At 44.4% G+C, this 19,974-nt stretch overlaps 1 protein-coding gene across 2 annotated transcripts in view; it reads left to right on the top strand.

Annotated features, from left to right (window-relative positions):
• IL1RAP (interleukin 1 receptor accessory protein) overlaps positions 1-19,974 on the top strand; it is a 305,541-nt gene that overhangs the window by 257,724 nt on the left and 27,843 nt on the right. Inside the window, exons 10-11 of one of the 2 annotated variants that reach the window (XM_086944630.1) lie at positions 1,538-1,681; positions 5,871-11,328. In XM_086944630.1, coding sequence (XP_086800756.1) covers positions 1,538-1,681; positions 5,871-6,292 — 566 coding nt within the window. In that variant the 3' untranslated portion in view covers positions 6,293-11,328. Of the gene's footprint in view, positions 1-1,537; positions 1,682-5,870; positions 11,329-19,974 lie in introns of those variants that run through there. The other variant, XM_086944629.1, reaches the window with a different exon arrangement.

Below are 19,974 nucleotides of genomic sequence, written 5' to 3' on the forward strand. Positions count from 1 at the left end.
CCTTCAGTGAAGTAACGTCTGAGGCAATCTTCCAGCATTCCTTAGCAGCCCCAGCTCTTCCGTTCACCCCTGCCTGACCCTGACGTCACCCCTGCCTGACCCTGACGTCACCCCTGCCTGACCCTGACTTCACCCCTGCCTGACCCAGCATTGTGTGGGCTTAAACGCGCACATAAAAGCATTTTAGGACCGGTGCCTTGTGTGAACACAGAACAGGAAGCTTACAGCGGTCCTCATGTTGCTTATCCATGAGAAAGCCATCTTCCAAAGATGTCAGTGAATCTGATGGCGTAGAGACAATTAAATAGTAAGTGCTTTTGTATTCCCACCGTATTATGGAGGTCTGTGGGCAGAGCGATGCCAACAAAGGGGCATGAGGACCAAGCGCCCTCTGAATTGAAGCCTGGGGCTGTTATGGAGGCAGCATGCCTCAATATAATCATGAATGTAATGCAGAGATGAACCGTGGTGTGGACTCACTCTTGGAATCCAGGCTTTAGAGCCATTGGCGCTTTCCCAGAACACGGTTGATCATTGGTCTTGAAATGTCCAGTGTGTTTTTGCACTAATTGACAGTGTATTTACAGGACGATTCCTAAATCATGTATAATGCTTATAGTCAGAAGGTCTTGGACAATGATTAAGCAAAAGCTGTTGATTGAATGGAGACTTCCATGTAGGAACTCCTTATTGACTTAAATTTTAGCTGAACTGGACTAATACATAAAGTATAATGCTGCAATGACTTTTGAAGCTTGGTCAGATGTAAGGTTTGGTGTCACCTTCGTGGTGCCTGGGATGAAAGGTACTAGTATGGTGAGCACAAGCTGGGTTAGCCTGAAGGTGTCGCCCACCACTGACGCAGGTGCCTGCAGACTGATCGTAATGCAGGACTGAGTCCTGTATGAGGTGTAATGCATTGACATGAGTGAGTATGGATGTGGCTTAGACCGGCTTTTGTCCCTATAATGTGTTCCATCCGATAGTGGAGTAAGAGGCGGTAATGTAGCGGGGGTTCTGCAGAACTGTTAAAGCTTTTTGTGACTAAAGGGCACTGAAGATGCATTAATGGAAAAATTGATTGAAAAACACGTCTGAGCGTAATCCCTTTCAAGGTGAAATTGAAGCAGTGAGAAAGCAGCAGGTAATATCATCAAATCTAACTGCCTGGAGATAAAATAAAACATTATAAATATATAATCTCACCTGACAGATCTATTATGATGTGCCTGTGCAGGGAAGTGACTGATGATTAAAGGAAAACCTTTTTGAAGTTATTTTTGTTCCCATTATTATGTTTAGTTATGCCACAGTGGTTCTCACTTCTCTGTAGCTCACCAGATCTGGCTTTTATGTGCACTTGCACAAAAACCTTTCAGGCCTCAGTCCTGCATAGGCACTTAACTGAGGGGTCTTCCTGCCTGGTTCTCTGTGTCTGTCAGGGCACCCCACACCACCAGCCCTAATAAGCACAGATGGGAAAGATGACCATTGGACTTGTAACAAAGAGTAACCTGTGTCTTGCTTTCACTGATAGATGGGAAAGAATACGATGTCTACGTGTCGTATGCAAGAAACGTGGAGGAAGAAGAATTTGTTTTGCTGACGCTGAGGGGTGTCCTGGAGAATGAGTTTGGATATAAGCTCTGCATCTTCGACCGAGACAGCCTACCTGGTGGAAGTGAGTACGGATGGTGGTCTCCAGTCCTTTTGTGTACCTCGTGCTCTCTCTCTGTCGCGCTCTTTTGTTCTCTTGCTCGCTCTTTCTCTCTCTCTAATTTAGGTGCAGGTCGGTGAAACTAAGTGTTCTTGAAAGGTGTGTGGGAATCTTTGGCTAGGATGCCTCATCTTGCCTGTTTTTGTTGGCTGGGCTTCTAGCGTACTTCATTCTGCTGGTAGATGTTACTGAATGTAAACCTGTGACATTCCTAAGATTGACTGATTTCTAAGCACCGGACTAGCCTGTAAACTTTTCCCTAGCAGTAGGTTATCAGTATCTCTCGATGGCACCATTGAGCTTCAACCGTGCCTCCACCTCCCAAATGGTTGTCACCGGAGCACACTGGTATCCATTGTTGGTTATCCATGCCTTATGTATGTGGCCCAGAGTCTCTTGCTGGTTCACTGAATAAATTCCCCAGCATTTTGACATTGACCATATCAAATTTCCTCCCCAACATTTTCAGTGTGTAGGCCACGTAGTAGATGCTGCCAGAAAATGTCTTGGTTGAGTCCACATGACCTGTGCATATTATGGTTGGCCTCAGAACATGATTCCTCATCCTGTACAATTTGCCGACCATGCACAAATCAATGTCTTATGGCTTACCAGTCTAGATTCGTCCATGATGTCGCCTGCACCCTCTGGGCCATGAAGCATTTAAGCTGCCATCACCTGTTCATTCTCAGCACCACCTTTCACATGAGCAAACACTGTTCTTGAAGCAGATTCCTGAACCACCTTTAAAGGCGTCAAAGTTGGCTGGCATTAGCCGATGTGGCAAAGGAAAAGGCCAAAGCTTTTTTTTTTTATGAAGTACCTTTGAGAGAGCCCCTTCCATGGCCTATAGAAGTGTGCAGAGATTGAAGAACTGCTTGGGTCTGATTCAGAGGCCCTAGACATGTCTGATATAGTTTGTCGTCAATCACTGGCATCTAACTAATAAACAAAGACAACAACCTCTTTTTGTCCTCCCCTTTGGACTGACCTCCAGCATGTGTTCCATGCAACACATTTCAATTTTAGAGGTGGGTCACCTCACAGTACTGATTAAGGTGCTACCCCTGTGGGTTGGTTGATGTCCTTGGACCTCAAGAACATCTACTGTCCTCTGCCAATCCTCTCTGCCGACAGCTGTGAACTGAGACTTATAGTGGGATCTCGGCGCTATCAGTGCATGGTTATCACGTTTGGACTGCCGACTGCCGCGTGCCTATTTACAAAAGAGCTGATAGTTGTGGTGGTTTCACTGCGATGGTCAGTAGTTCTTGAATTTCTTTACGTGGACGATTGGCAGGTGAACGTTAAGTCACTGGTGCTCTTCTGAGAATGCCTTCAGGGCATGAAAACTCTGCCGCAATATTTGGGCTTTACATTCAGTGGCTAGACTTCCCAGGCAGAGGTTGGCCTTCGTCGGAGCAGTACTGGACAACATCCTCATGTAGGACTTTCCTTCTCCGAGGATTGCCAATACCTGGGCGATGATTCTGATGTTCCTCACTCAGACATGGATCCTAGGTCTCCACGTTGTACATCTAATGGGCCTTATGGCCTCGTGCATGCTGTCTGTGCCACGCTCCAGATCATGGATACGCACGTACAATAGTGCTTGAGAAAACGCTGGCTTCATCAAGAAGAGAATTGTATGAATTTGTCTGCCTTTTATGATTTTAATTAATCGAATAAAGTGTTTTGATGATGATGAAGAAGAGAATCTCAGCTCCGTGCAGATCCATCAGGATCTGCACTGCTGGGTGACCCTTCATCCCTTGGGTGGGTTGCCTCTTTAGCCCTCTACAGACCATTCCATCAAGATCAGATACCTCCCCGCTGGGCTACGATGCCCATCTGGGTGAAATCATAGTGCGAGGCCTCTGGTCTGTGCCAGAGCAGTGCCTGCACGTTTGCATGCAAGAGTCCACCTTGCCATAAAGACATTTCCCCCTTCTATCCGAGAGAACACTTTTTAGATTCTATCGGATGCAAACACCACCAACTGTTATATATGGTGTGGGGTCTTAGACCTATTGTTGGAAGGAAATTCGCCTGTGGCAGTGGGCACAGCGATTGGGGAATTTTCCCAGTGGCGGCCAGATTGTGGTGTCTATGTGGATCGCTCCATCAAACCTCACAACAGGAAGTGACCTCACTTTTGTGCCATATACTTTTCTCGGAACGATTCCCCGAGGGACGCCTTAAGGTTAGGTTGGTCTCAAGGTTTGCTGTATATTGTTCTTGTAGATGGATTGTGCGAAGGAACATGCAGGCTCCAAGGAGCTGGGTTTTGCCCTTCCTTCCAATTCACTGTGCATCAGACCCAACCCAGCTCAGGGGCCTTCCACACTACAGTGGCGACCCACATCTTTGATGGCAGTGAGAAACCCTCTCCTTCCAGTGTCTGCGGAACCTAGAGCCATGAACATGTCCTTTGTATGTACAACTTTGAAGATCTCTCCCACTGTGCTTTAAGCTACCGTTTGAATATCTGTGGTAACCCTGCATGTCTCTACCTCCGTCCTACGTACAACCAGAGTGAAATGTTGCCAGGGCCCAGGCTTAACCTGGCGAGGCTTCGGTTCGGACCAAAGTAGCGGTGTTCTTCATGTCTCATCTTATGAGATGCAGTTGCAGTAGTTTGCACTTTAATCTCCATCCTCAGGTCGCACCAGTAGCTCCTACCCTTGGTACCAATCAACCCAAATCCTCTATTTGACCCTTCATTGTCATTTTGGCATCTACAACATTTTCTTGTGTCTCTGGTTGGGTCAGAATTTCTATCTGATAACTGCAAAGGCAGCTACATGAAAAATAAAATTCCATCCCAACACTTTTTGACACATCCATACCTGTTTGGGAATGAGAGTGGGTAGGATAACCTCTAAATGTGGAAAACAATATGTAACAGTGCTCTAAGTTGATCTGCCAGTGTTCAACAAAAAGGGATAAACCTCAGATTTGATTGAGCCAAGACTTTGGTCTACGTTCCTCTGCAGGCGTATCTTGAACCTTCTGTATATGTCGACAAAAGGCAAACTATTAGGGAATTTGGTCTGCGCGGAGGCGTGCTTCTTCTGAAAGGAATTACTTGCATCTTCAAAATACTGTGAATTCATCATTTGAAGAGTGTTGGTAATGACATTCTTTGCATAGTAGTTGGTTCAAGGAATGTGAACCTCACTGGGTGTGTTTGTTGTGGTACTGCCGGATCCTATGATCCTGATGGTGTTTTTTCCTCCTCCGATGAGTCCTAAAAAAATCGAGAATCAGCACTGGATTCATGAAGTAGATTTACTTTTCAGTTGTGAACATTTCAGAATCTTTTCCATAAGTTTTAACCTCTTGTCTGCTTTGCATCTATACTGTCCCTACCAGCTGGTGCCTATGCTACTTGGTGATGTGTTTGCAAGTGCTGAGAACATGAGTAATATTTGGTATAATTAAGTTCTCACTATTCTGCTTTCCTACTCCTGATATGTGGTCATGACCCAAAATCCATGTTTTCTCCAAAATCTTAGTCAGGGACTCCCATCACACCTGGGTGAAGTTTAACAAAGTTGGTCTCCACACTAGTCTTCATCAAGCTTCGATGCTCATTCACAGCTTCATTTACTCTCGCATTTCCTACTTTATTCACTCATAATTTCTCTAGTTACAGACCACACTTTCTGTTCTCAACCAAACTTTCCTTTAAGTGTAAAACAAGAGGTTGCAAGGTCTTGTATGTTTACGAACCACCCCGCTGGAACATTGTTTGTGACAACATTGTAACTCCCAAATGAGCGGTCTTGGGTCAGCAGATGCATCCCCTCAGCCCTAACACAGCTTTTTTCTGATATTTTATTTAAAGCTGCATGGTAGGGCTTGATCCTGAGCTTTGTGATGTTGTGGGAGGTGCAGAGGTGGAACAAAGCCTTGTATGTATGTGTTTGGTCCTGTGAGTTGGAGCTTTGCCTTGGTAAATGTAATCTTTGTCCTCACTTTGAGGTTGTATCTTTCATAAGTTTTGATCATGTTTAAAGGCACTTTTGAGAGAAGAGTTTCCTGGCAACCTCCTGGGTGAATCCTTTTCATCTTCGTTAATTAGACTGATGGTGTTTCATGCCAACAGCTCAACCGTTTGTCGCTAATATCTTGGTTTTTTCTTTCTCAGTTCTTACAGATGAGACTTTGCGCTTCATTAAGAACAGCCGGCGTCTGCTGGTTGTCATGAGCCCTTCTTATGTCCATCAGGGCACACAAGCCCTCCTGGAGCTGAAAGCCGGCTTGGACAACATGGCGTCGCAGGGCAGCATCAGAGTCATTTTAGTTCAGTTCCAACCAATCAAAAATGAGCAAACCGTCAAAGAGCTGAAGCGGGCTCAGACTGTACTTACTGTGATCAAGTGGAAAGGGGAAAAATCAAAGTATCCGGGGGGCAGGTTCTGGAAACAGCTGCACGTTGCACTGCCAGCCAAGAAACCTAGCCACAGCACCTGCCTCCAAAAATCAAATACCTCTTGGGAGTGCAACTCTTTTTCCCTAGACCCTCATCACAGTTCACATAAAGATGGAGGAAATTTATTGAACTTGTGATGTGTTTAACATACAAGCTGGCAGTGCATCACTTGGAGATGCTCCTGAGAAGGAACTTTTTCAACTTAGATTGGGTGCCCCTTGTCTTTAAGCTCACTCCAGGAATTTCTCCTCCTCATGGTTCTTTAGGAAGGGGGGATAGTCTGATGGACTTGTGCATGATTGGGGGATGTCACATCACTGTGTAGAAGGTGTTTTTTTACTTCAATATCTGGTGCTAATGTAATTTTATTCTACGTCATCCGCCGGTCTCCCACAAGCTCTCAGTCTTCAGTTCTTCTCCCTTCTCTAGAACTCTCAGTTGTCAAATCCGGCCGCAATCACATTGAACGCGGTGTCCCCGCCAGGAGTAGTACAGGTCAGCGCTTGCTGGTTGGGTTTGGAAAGCTGCTCTGTATCAAAGCCGCAAGATCCTCACTGGATCCTAGCCCTGAACATTGAAAACTCTTCGGGGTGAAAGAAAGACCTGAGGTTTCTTAAATATGATGAAATAGGATATTTATATGAAGTGAGCTGTCACTGCATGTCACTCATTTCAGAAGATAGCTGCTTAAGAGAGATGGGCCAAAGGACACAGGTTGTGAATAGTTTGGGGGACCAGGAATGTTGAAGGAAAGGGTGAAGTAAGTGGGGACGCAACGACTGGGAGGCCAGTGGGTTAAGCGGGTGGGTTAAGCGGTATAGTTGGGCACAGCCTGGAAAAGCTATTCAGCGCTTCTGACAGCGGGCCTCCTGGGAGGATAAAGGTGGATTTTCTTGAGTCTCCCCTCAATAGAGTACCCAAGCATTGAACTTTCAAAGCGGTGGATTGAAGGCACTTGACTTGAGTATGTGAAGATACACAAGGTAGCAATGCATGTTCTGATGGGTTCTCTGCACAATCCTTCTCAAGGAAAGGATTAAACAGTGACTCTTGAGTAAGTAGTGCAATAAGAGATGGGTACCATGTTTTAGTTACGAGTGTTAGACTTACACTTTAATATTTCTCACTTTGGATTATTACTTATGTGACAGTAGTTTGTTGGAAGTCGATGATTTTAGTGTTGGAACGATTTGAGAAGTCGAGGCTCTGGAGTTACAGAATGATGAATCTCAGAGAACTGGACAAATGTTCCGTGTGTGTCTGTGTGTGTTCGTCCTTCCACCGATTACAAAGGGTGTTCAACAAAATTAAAGTGCCATTAACAAGGCCAGTGGAAGGCTACATGTGTGGGAATTAGAGCCGACAAAGGATATCAAACACTCCTGTCACTTGTATATGTCAAATAGTATTATCGTAACCTGAAGAGTAGTCAATGCTGTATGGGAAGAGGCGACTAACTGCAAGTGAGCTGGGATCCAGGCAGATGAGAAGCAAATTAACTTCTTGCCCGTGATTGTCTTCTTTCAAGCCTACTTCAGAACTCTGTTCCTGATGATAGCTGTTTGTAATTTAGCTCTCTTAGAATCCAGCCCACCGTATATTCCGTAAGGGAGCTTCGGCCATAAAATAAGGATGAGAACATTCAGCAAGCAGAGTTTCTAATTGATAATTTAGAGTCTTGGTTTGTAAAGGCATCAGTAATTGGCCAACAATAGCTACTCCTTATGCAGTGACGTTGGACATTGGGTGATGTTAACATGTCTATTTATTTCAAAGACTACATTTTCTAGCCTTCTATATATAAAATTCCAGCCAGGGTCATGCATGTGAACACAGTGCATACATCACAGTAACTGGTGTCCAGGTGACAAATAGTAAGGGAGTTTAAACCTTTAAAAGAGCATCTTTTAAAAACAAAGCACTGCAGTTGTTACACAGGGTGCAATTTTTATCTCAATTTAACAAATGGAGAAATAATAAGGTTAACTATAGGGGCAGTCAATGTCCATGACGGCCGTGCCTCTTTCTTTGGGAAGGTATGAACTGGGAACGGAATGGGTTTTATTTATTAGTTAAGGGAGGGATTTGTAGTAATTTCTGTAGTTTGTATCCTTTGAGTTTACTTTAATGTCTGGCCAGTCAGATCTATTGCTAAAGGGAAGGTGAGAGATGTTTTTTTGTTTAATCACTTGCATATTATGCGCCAGTCGAGACCCCAGTGTCCACTGTCCTCTTCCAATTAATGCTTTGCAGCCTTTCACCTCAATGGCCGTGTGTCACTACAGCACCTTCATCTGTTTGTAGTGATTTACGCATTCCTTCATAGCAGAGGTCTTTAATACTGTCTTCATACAAAATGATAGGATTGATGTTTCAAATTCAAAGGCAATACATCAATAAGTTCCTGTATTGACCACTACTATGTAAAAGTAAATTTTAACTTTTATTTGTCACTATTTTGCACCTACAACCCTAAGTCTGCAACTACTTCTACCTTTTTAATTCAACATGTTTTTAAATAACTCATTCATTGCTTAAGTAACCTATTCCAAAATGCAATTTTTACCCCCTCTTTATTTTAAATCTAATTCAAAATCATTATTCTAAAACGACTAACTGTAGTGCTTATTTTATATTCTTTTCCTAAATATATCCTTTTTCTAATACTCCTTCCCCTCTGATTAACACTAGTCAAAACTCTTAATTTTAATTAAAAAATAAATTACAATGAATCCATGGCTTATTTCTGATATTAATGTTAACATTCACCCTTTATTGATTTTAATTAAATTAAAATAAAGAATTATCCCTAATGTAATCTAATGCTGACGCACTCCTTTAGGGTTAGTAAAGTATGTTTTCATAGCCCTAATCCTTACTCTAACCTAGCCTGTTATTCATTGTAATTTAATTGTTATAATTATTTGAACCTGAAATTTAAGTTAAATTCAATTTGCCTTAACAAAATTAACAATTAGAATTTAATTTAACACATTTATTTTAATTTACAGTTAATCTTTATGACTTGTAATTATTAAACCTAAGTTAGCTTTGGCATATTCTAAACCCTAATTTTAAGGAGAAGTTCTATACAACGTGTTTTTTGTCTATTGAATACCAATGCAAAATGCCCGAATCATTCTGCCATTTATTTAGTTTTTCAATGTAACGTCTGTTCCTTTTTCAGATGAAATTTTAGATTTTTCTGCCATCTCCCTGTCTCGGCGCTATTATCTGACACCAAGTGGTAAGAGGCACATGGTACATTGTTACTTTTATGTGGTTCACTCTCGTCAGTGCACCTTCATTAAATAACAAAGTACTTCTCTCTCCCACTTGAGGTGTGTCAGAGAAAAGCGAAGAGGAAGAAAGATGGTGGCAGTTAATTGTTCATTTTCAGTTGTTAAAGTTGTGAGAATGTGACAGAAGGCACATTGGTAAAATATGAAATGACTGCTTGATACTGGGTTTGATACTGGAACTTTAAATTTAAATTTAAATTAAATATATTTAAATTAATCAATTAACACTCACCCTTTCATTTTAATGTGTTACCTTTAATTAAAGTAATTACCCTAAATCAAATGTTATATTCACCTAAATCTATTTTGTGATCATTTTTACAACTAAAGCAATGTAGTGCCATTGGTGTATTCGGGTTAATCAGTTTGACGTTTTGAGTTTTTAGCTTTCCCTTTTCTTTTCTAATGTTGCTTTTGCACATTTGAGAAGGTAATCTTAATATCAGTGGAAAAACTGTTCACCTGTTATTAGTTTTATCTTAAGTTGGTTTTCTAGAAAGGGGTATTCTTTTAAGTTCTTTTGTGATCTGCAGGAGTGATGTCGGGCGGCTTGTTGAGGGGAGATTGTTCAGACAGAGAATGCTTGTCTGGTGCTATTGTGAGAGATTTCTGTGCTTCTTCTCTTGCTAGGAAGCACTTGTGTGTGCTGCAATGCTTAGTTTGTTTACATTGCTTGCCTTATAGAGAATAGACTGTCTTATATAGAATATGTGCTGGTCAAGTTCTCTGTAAGCGAGAGATTGGTAAATTTCACTTGACCATTGACCAGAGGCTCGGTTGCATGAAAAGTCTCAAGAGTAGTGTTGGTGTAGTAACTTATGGATTGGAGCGATTAAACGGAAAATAAATATTTGAATAACTTTTACTGTAAATGTTGCTAAGCCGGACTGGCTAAGAATGGGGTTGGAAGAATTCTCTACACAGACGGCAGCACCTTTGCTTATTTGGAGCTTATGATGTTGGGCGCGTCCGTAGAATTAAAATTGTGCACATGTAGATGTTTTTATTTCAGTGAGGTTTGTGCCGTTTGCTTCTACAGAGGGGTGTAGATGGGTAGTCCTTCTAAAAGAACAGCGTGTTGTTCCTAGCATTAAGCACTTGTTACATATAGATAGATCATGATGATGCTTCAGGGATGAGCCATTGGGACGTCGTCCTACCACACACGTACAGCTCAGACCATATCTATGTACGTAGTTACTTGTCGAAGTGTGGAAGGTTATAGGAGTTTGTCATCAGATGGTATGTACTACTAGTATATGAACAAGGGACAGATACCCAGTTCAAAGAGGGTTGGAGGAGGGGGCAGCCCTGGATGTCCTGTTGACAGATGGCCCTTGACTGTGAGTAAGGAGTGGGCGGGGACATGATATGTGACCAATGTAAGGTAGAGGTGGGCTCTGGCATGGAGGACTGTATGCACGAGGGTGATCATTTTGCACGGAGTTCTTTGACTGCATGTGCGTGCACAGACTTCCGCAGTATGCAAGTTTAATGGAACACAGACTTACCAGACAGACTGTTGCAATGTCTTGTGTTGGTCAGTTTTTCAGGAAAGGGGTTGCTGCCAGGCTCTTCGTGTTTTGCTCGTAGAACCTCGCGGCAGTGATGGTTAAGGTACTGGAGGATCATGCTTCATGCTAGAGTTAAATTGGACTCGTAGGATCCTGTCTGCCGGGGCAGATAGCAAACTGGAGGCAAGGCAATAGCATTCAGAAGAGAGCTGCCCCACCCTATACTCACCACTTTGCCTTTTACCCAGACACTCAAGGAAAGGGGACCCGCACTGTGAGGGGTATTGACCTCAGTTGCCAACACTCTTTCAAATTCTGTGAGCATTTCATCATCCCGTACCAAGTGCCCACCTGCCTTCTAGTGCCACACACTGTCTCCCATAGCTAGGTAGCCTCTTTTAGGCACTACATATCTGAATTTGCTGCCAACCAGAACTGTGTGACGAGTAAACAAACCCACTGAATCACAAGAGGTTCAGGGCACACCTTAGCCCTCAGAAAGAGGGGTTCTCTCTTGGAGAGCACCAAAAACTAGAAGAATGCCATTAATAACCACTGTATTTAAAAGTTTAAAGTTTACATTGCCAGAACGTTTTTTCTATTGTGTTGTCTAAAGATTTGTTTGTTTTCATTAATGTTATGGTAAACCATATGTTAACATAGTGCCTAGGTATTTCCAAATCATGTTTTAGTGAATGTTTGTTCTTCACTGTCTGTCATGCTGAAATGTCTTCATGTTTTGATTTTCTCAATTGAACGTCCTCATCCAGTGGTTAATTGTTGTATCTCCATGTGTGCCCAGCTCAAAGAGAGCTCTTTCTCCCCATTGTTCTACTGCTGATGCTCTGTGGCTCAAGTCACCACAGGTTTGTAAAGTTTCAGAGTCCCTGTGTGTGACTGACTGTCTCTGTGAGGCGCACAAGGGTGGCCCATGTCACTTACAGCTGGCTGAGGACGTGCAAGAATGTCTCCCATTTTGCTTCTACCTCATTTAATGTACAGATTTGTATTGAGTTGTTTATTTTTCTATTGTTTTCAAGTGTTTTTATACATATATTTTAATAAAAGTATATTCATTTCATATCCCCAATTTTCATCGTGCATTTTTTCATTTGTTTTACTCATCTCGTTGTAGGTTGTGAATGTGTGAAGGTGTGTGGGGCGAGTGTTGGGGGACACAGAGCTTTGTTCTGTGACGCTTGGGCCATTACTCATGGAAAAAAGTCGTAAAGCTGAAGGCAATAGGTGTTAAATTAACAAGGTAAACAGTGTTTGGTAAAAGCTAGCCCAGGATTGTCACGACTGGTGTGCAAGCTTCACAATCACAGTGGAATGGTGAACTTGTGAGTGCAAGAAGAGGTCTCTGTGCACTGTACTGCAGTCACGGACTCACTTCTATATCCCTCCTGCACTGCCCAGTGAAGGGGGGAGCAGCCCGTGGTGTGCACAACTGGTGTGCAAGCTTCACAATCACAGTGGAATGGTGAACTTGTGAGTGCAAGAAGAGGTCTCTGTGCACTGCACTGCAGTCTCGGACTCACTTCTGTATCCCTCCTGCACTGCCCAGTGAAGGGGGGAGCAGCCCATGGTGTGCACAATTGGTGTGCAGGCATCACAATCAGTGGAATGACTCAACATACGAGTGTGAGCGTGCATGCACTGATGTATTCAAGAGGTCTGTGCACATACACCACCGTCATCGACTCTAACTTCTCTACCCATCCTGCACTGCCCTGTGACCGGGGAGCGAGGGGACCAGCCCATCTGCTAAAACCTAGTGTGGGGTTTGCACAACTGGTGTGCAAGCTTCACAATCACAGTGGAATGGTGAACTTGTGAGTGCAAGAAGATGTCTCTGTACACTGCACAGCAGTCACTGACTCACTTTTGTATCCCTCCTGCACTGTCCAGGGAGCGAGGGAGACCAGCCCATCTGGTAAAACCTAGTGCAGGGACTTGTTTGCACGACTGGTGTGCAGGCGTCCCAATCAGCGGAATGACTGAACATACGAGTGTGATCGTGCCTGCACCAATGTATTAAAGAGGCCTCTACACATTACACTACAGTAATCGACTCTCACTTCTGTATCCATCCTGCACTGCCCAGTGACCAGGGAGCGAGGGAGACATTTGGTAAAACCTAGTGTAGGGTTTGCACAACTGGTGTGCAGGCTTCACAATCACAGTGGAATGGTGAACATACAAGTGTGAGCGCGCATACACTGATGTATTGAAGAGGTTTGTGCGCATACACCACCGTCATCGACTCTCACTTCTGTACCCATCCTGCACTGACCAGTAAGGGGGGGGGGGCAGCTCATGGGTTGAGGAGTAACTTTCAACAATGTGAAGTTTGCTGTTTGTACGCGTGAAACACTTCTGCAAAACAATACCAAGGGCTGTTGACTTTGGGGTTTTCTAGGCACCAGAATCTCAACAGGTTATCACTTTTTGCCCAAAAAAGACAAACTAAAGCACTTTGAAGCCACTCAAACCCGCTCTTAAGAACAACAGCAAGAGATCCTATCTAATCGTTAAATAACATATCAGATATCGGAATTAAATTATTTGCAATATTTCCAGCTGAACAGTATTTTTCTAGGAATTTCCCCCTCCTGGTTTTGGAAACACGGAGTCGGAAAAGGGGTGTTTAGGGGGCCCCTGCCACTGTTTCCCTGTTCACGCATTTAATTCCAGAGCTGGGCACACAGTAGAACTGATAGTGTTTTAACAGCATCAAAACAATAAACACTGGGTGTGACCTTGGCTCAGGCCGGAGGGGGCGCTACACTCGTCCTGTCTGCACATTGTAGGGTGTACACTCCTGCAGAGTATTCAGAGACTGCCTGTCAGAGGCCTATTCTTAAATTCTTCTGGGTTGGAAATTCTGAGCATCTAGACAGAGGCGGTTCTGGCGTGGACGGCCTGGGCACAGGTCCAGGGCAGCCATCTTCAGAGGGCCGCGCGGAGCTGTCTGTATTAAAGACCAGTAGAATGCAACGTCACTTGACACCAGTGATGCAGACTAAATTGCTTGTAATCCTATTATAGGTCGAGCCTGGGCAGCGCATGCGCTGTCTGCGAACCTTGCTGTATTGGAGTATGGAATAGAAGCCCCGCCCACTCTCTGCCCATAATATTTGTCATTGGCTTGTCATTGTACTTCGTAAATGCTGGCTTCTGATTCGTTAATAAGCTTGTTAGTTCCTCCTTAGTACCGCCTTGTCTTCATATGTATCCTCCCATGTGGACTGGCCCTTTTACTTTGGTTGTTACAATGTACGTCTTTTTCTTTAGTGTGTATCTCCTACTGCAGGCACGACATCCTTTCCTGCAACATTCAGCGGGCCACGCTGCTTTCACTTTCCGAGCAGCCCGGGACAATGGCGGCGCTTCTTTAAATAGGTCTCGCATATACAAGAGTTTGAGCTATTGGCATTGCAAATGACAATGCCTTTTATTTATGTGTTAATTAGCAAAACAGATAAATAAAAGGCATTGTCATTTACAATGGCAATTGCTTAAACTCTTGCAAATGCAAGACTTATTGCATTGCAAATCCTTGTTTAGGTCGAGCCTGGGCAGCGCGTGCGCTGCTCTGCGAGGCATGCTGTATTCAGGTATGGACTTGAAGCTCCGCCCATCTTTTCCATTGGTTTCTGTTACTCTCCTTTCTAAATCGTTGCTTTTCATTCGTTAATCGGCATATAGTCTCTCCTTGGTACCGCCTTGTCTGCATTTGTAACTTCCCATGAGGTCTGGACTTCTTACTTGTGTTGCTACGCTGCCTGCTTTATCTAGTCTGGAAGCACTATTTTCTTCAATGAGTGGCCCCTATTCCACCCACTACGTGCTTTCCTACATTCAGCACGCCGTCTGCTATTCTATAGTAATAGCGGACCGCTTTAGCTTTAGCGGACCACTATTACTAATAAAAAGCAGATGGATGCTGCATGTCGGAAAGCACGTAGTAAATTGAATTACAAAGTAGTTTGAGTTTGTTGATTAGGGGCTTCCAGAAAGAAAGGGACGGTTGTAAGTATTGAAATGAGGAAGGAGAATTGGAGTAAACAAAGTAGTACTGCCTCATCTTCTTCCTTGTCCCATTCCGAAAATGGCTTCATCGCGGTTTGACAAAAGAACCTATAGGACAGATATAAGGACAGCCATGGGTCAAGAAAAAGCATAATCCTTTATTATAACAAAATTGGAAAAGCAAACTGAGACATCTTGCCATAGACTCAAATTTGACGTTACACAGTGGCCGCATGAGAAGGAACCTTTAGGCCAAAACATTACTCGGACTCCTGAGCGGCACTCAACTCGTCATGTGAATCAAAAGTAGTCCAGGTAGCAGATTTGCAGATATCCACATAAGAAAGATCTGCCCATTTCACCAAGAAGTGGCCATTTCTCTGGTATAATGAGCCGCACTGGTCCAGGAAGGACCCTTCCCGGAGTCCAAAGTATGCTAAAGAGAGGACAGATTTAATCTGCTTATTTAGAATAGCTTTAGAAGCCCTCCAGCCCCTCTCATTTGCTCCAAAATTGATAAACTGTTAGATAGTTTGGAACTAGCCACCCTCTGTATACAAATCTTCATAGCTCCTAAAACATCAAAAAGAAAGTTTAGACCAAAAGGCAAGAGAATCCCATGATTTAAAATAGACTTAGTAAGGAATCCATCTCTCCAATTCTCCATGCTGTGGTAATGGGCACCATGAAAAGTTCTTATTATTATTATTATTATTATTATTGGGCATTTATTAAGCGCCTGGTTACGCCACTGGCGTGTCCCCGCGCTATGGTAAGTGTAATGACTGTCCCCCCTCCTCCTAACCCAGCTGTCTACTGAAAGAGATAAGTCTTAAGTTTTTTCCTAAACTGGATCTCAGAAGGCTCAAGCCGAAGTTCCAGTGGCAGTCTTCTGACACCTTCTCCAATGCTCTGGAAAAAAAATTGCTATCACCAATGGTAGAATGCAGGAAGGGTAAAGAAATGTCTAATTTGTCCACAGGAAACAAAAAATCTTTGACAATTTTTGACACCAGGGTTTACACTGATGTGGAACCCTCCACACCCAGAAAGATCTGAAGACTTTATATGTAGACCACTGGGGGAGAGTTCACCATCAGGGGGATCCCTCACCTCTGGGACCACAAACAAGAGCGCGTTCCTACCACCCAGCGGCACGCGGCCCATGCACACCTGCTTAGAAACAACTTCATTGTGTGCTCTTCCCGATTTGCCAACCCGCGTTCCCCCCCCCCATGGAGAGTACAACCACAAACGATCCGCGGCCTCTACCTGGCTCCTGCAAGGAAGTAAAAAGAAAGATACAATGCGCTCTTCCCAAATCTACGGGGCAGCACTAGAAGAAAGAGATGCGGGGTCCCTGCGCCACCGCCAGTAAAAGTAAGTCAAACACAGCTCCTGAGAAAAATGGGGAGTGCAGTGTGCTACAACAGGGTGTAAATGATGAATATAGAGACCATCTGCGCCCTCTAGTTGGCAAAAGTGCCCAGGCAGCTTTTAAGGCTACACGGCAAAGTAGCAACCCATGAAGGCCACAAGAACAACAACCATTTACAATGCAATGGTTTTGCCTTTGTTAAAGTTAGAGCTATTGGCATTGCTCTTGACATTATTTTTATTTATGTTTTTTTTAACATAAATAAATGGCATTGTCATTTACAATGCCACTAGCTTTATCTCTCGCAAATGACACACACAAACACACACAGAGCCCCCCCACACACACCCCCACACAGAGCCCCCTACACACAGCCACACAGAGCCCCCCACACACACAGCCACACAGAGCCCCCCACACACACAGCCACACAGAGCCCCCCACACACACAGCCACACAAAGCTTCCTACACACACAGCCACACAGAGCCCTCCACACACACCCACACAGCACCTGCGCCTGACCCAAGACCACCTCGCCTTCAGGAAGAAGCTCAAGACCTGGCTGTTCGAGCAGTAGCAGCACCCCCCCCCCCCCCCCTAGCGCCTTGAGACCCTCCGGGTAAGTAGAGCGCTCTATAAATGTCTATGATTGATTGATTGATTGAACTTAATACCATTCCTCATATTTATTTCTGGTCGAGGTAGGAAACCTTAAGGTGATCGGAGTATGGAGAGGAATATAGTGGTCATGGTGGACTCTTAATCGGATTTCTGCTTTATTACCAGCTATGCTGCAGCATTGACCTTTCCCATGTGCACCTGGGAAAAGGTCAACATGTAACAACCAATCAAGAGTCCAGTATGTGTACAAAGCCAGTCGACTCTTGGACCACTCCCTCTTTCTTTCCTGCTCCAGCAGTTAAGTGCACCATTTTTCCTACACTCCTCTTATGGCTTTCCCCCACCTGCCTGGGAAACCCACAGTGAAGCATTGCAAAAGAATACAGAAATCTACGAGAAACTAGATTTGTGTTGGGAAAACCCTCCCTCAAAGGTCCTGCTGAGTTCCCAGGGACCTGTAAAGTGCACTGTATGAAAGGATTCATTGATTGCGTCCTAGTTAAAGACACTGACCTTTGCAGGGTCTCTGACACTTCTTTCAAGGTAAGGGATTGTTGTAAAAAGAAAGGTGTCATTAGCAATCCTAACTAGCGCACGGCACTCGAGTTTACCTGATCCCTCCTGAGAGGTCAGCAGCAGGTGGGGAACGAGGGGACTCGGGGGCCCTATCACAGCCCACATTCCATCTTTCCATGCATTTGTTATAAAATTATTTTTACATCCCCCGTCTCCCCAGAGAGCGTCAGCGCGTGGAGTCTTCTTTCTCTGCCTACCGTGACTTTATTTTAGACATGTATAATGCATCTATAGTGCAGAGGGTGAATGTGCGCTATACAATTTTAAAATGGATAAATAAATAAAAACTGTATGGATAGCATCCAATCCGCAGGCATCAAAGTGATCTGCAATTTGTTTAATTATGTAGAGGAGTAAACAAAGCCTACAACGGAGCTTCGAGCTGCCACTTAAAAAATCAAAAATGAACTTAAAAGGAAAGCAATAAATGGGTTTGTAAAAAGTCCCTGCTTTGCTAGGATGGATTCCCTGTGGCAGGCGCAAATTGGTCCAATTGTTTTTAGAGCCCGATGTTTATGTCAGCTAATGTCCATCTTTCAGGTACATACCGATAGGTCTAGGGCAGTACGCTGTAAAGTGATGTTTTGAAATATGTATAGCGGGATGTATTTTGTGCAATTGTTATTTCCAGGTATAATGTTGTTCATTTACAACTGTCACGGCTATGCCTATACTTTAAATGTATAATTAACTGGATTGTAATAAAAAAGGAAGTAGTTACTTGAAGTCAATGCAAAGTAATAAAAAAGTAACACAAATGATGAACCCCCAGGTGCACATTCGCAATCCTGAGTTACGGGGCCGCTCTGGGCACATCAACCTGCCCACGGCACTCCCCTACGCATAGGAGCGACCCGGAGCCCGCCCGCACTCACCGGTTGTCTGAGGCGGCGGCGGCTCCTCTCCGCTGGGCTCTTCTGGGTGACGGTGGCAGGGCTCTCTCCTCGGGAGAGCCTCGCTGGAGGACGGTTCCTTCTTCTTCCCGGCAGGAGCGCGGGGTGGCCTCCCGTCCGCTTCCTGGTTTCTCCTCACTCCAGCAGCCAATCACCGCGCAGGTCGCCCGGCGAGCCTCCCGCAGCTTGAACCAATGGCAGCGCGGCTCCCGGGTGACGTCAGCGGTGGTTCCCTCGGCTTCTCTGCGGCCCCGGGGCTGCGGCGGTGATTTTCACGGGCAAAACGGCTGTGCACAAAAAGCACTCAGGGGGAAGCACAGCGCTTCGGACTGACTGACTGCCTGCCTCTATACCGGCCATCGCACAGGAGCAGGAAGGCGGGTGCCCTCAATCCCGGACCAAATTCGGGGGCTTTCCCGAGAAGAGGCTTTCGGCTGACGTAGCCAAAAGCCAAAAATTCTCGGGAACGCCCCCGAATCTGGTCCGAGATTGACGGACAGTTACCTCTCCCAATGGCTAGCCTCCATTTATGGAGCTAGCCAATGGGAAGAGGGGGCGGAGACCCGACGCCACATACAACTCATAAGGTTTTTTGGCGCATGCGTACTGAAGTACGCATCGCCAGTCAAAACCTAAAAAGCAGTATGATGAGGCAGTAGAGTTTGTGTGGATGGACTGTCTATTTCCATAGAAATAGAAAAAAGCTTGGCAGAGTGGTGAGTAACTGGGTGGATATAGGATACACCTCTGTTAAGAAAGAAGGGGAGAAGGCGTGAAGTATATTACCCTACACTCTGTGCACAAGTCCTGAAAAAAGAAGTGAGGGGACTAGCCAAGTTAAGTAGTATGCAAGTGACATCATGGTGCATGACCTCACATGTGGGATCACAGGAAGTGATCACAACCCATGACCTCATAGGAAGTGGCATCACAAGAAGTGACATCCGATCTCAACAACTCAGGCATGTGTTTAGCAGTACTGTCAGGAGTACATGTGAGGGCATTACTAGAGGCAGTTAGTGAGATGTTGTCTCAGAGTTCTGCCAGATAAGTGAAGCAACCCAGACACGAAATCTGGGCCTCACCTACACATTCTTTTTTGTTTAAACTCTGTTACAACGGAATCAGCAGCAAGGAGAATTCTGATAGTAAATCTGTTCTGCTTAATTGATCAGAAAATCTGCATTTTAAAATACCTTATGGGGTTAAGGCACCTGCTGCAGGGATCTTTGTGTGCACAGTAGATCTCAGGTAATAATAATAGTAAGATAGCTCTGGAGATCAACACATTTGCTGGAGCGACCTGTGTTTTGGATAGCTCCAGTTTGAATCAAAGTAGCAAAGAGGGTTAATGCGTCTCCTGCAAAGCACATCATGTAACATGCAGATGCCAGATTTTATTTTACATACAAGGTAAGTGGGTCAATGCTTTTAACACAGAGATCCTTTTGTTACCTGCAGTTCATAAATTGTAATCCTTCTAATATACCACAGTGAG

Source organism: Lissotriton vulgaris, chromosome 11 (assembly GCF_964263255.1).
Source record: "Lissotriton vulgaris chromosome 11, aLisVul1.2, whole genome shotgun sequence".
In the NCBI taxonomy this organism is placed as follows: Eukaryota; Metazoa; Chordata; class Amphibia; order Caudata; family Salamandridae; genus Lissotriton; species Lissotriton vulgaris.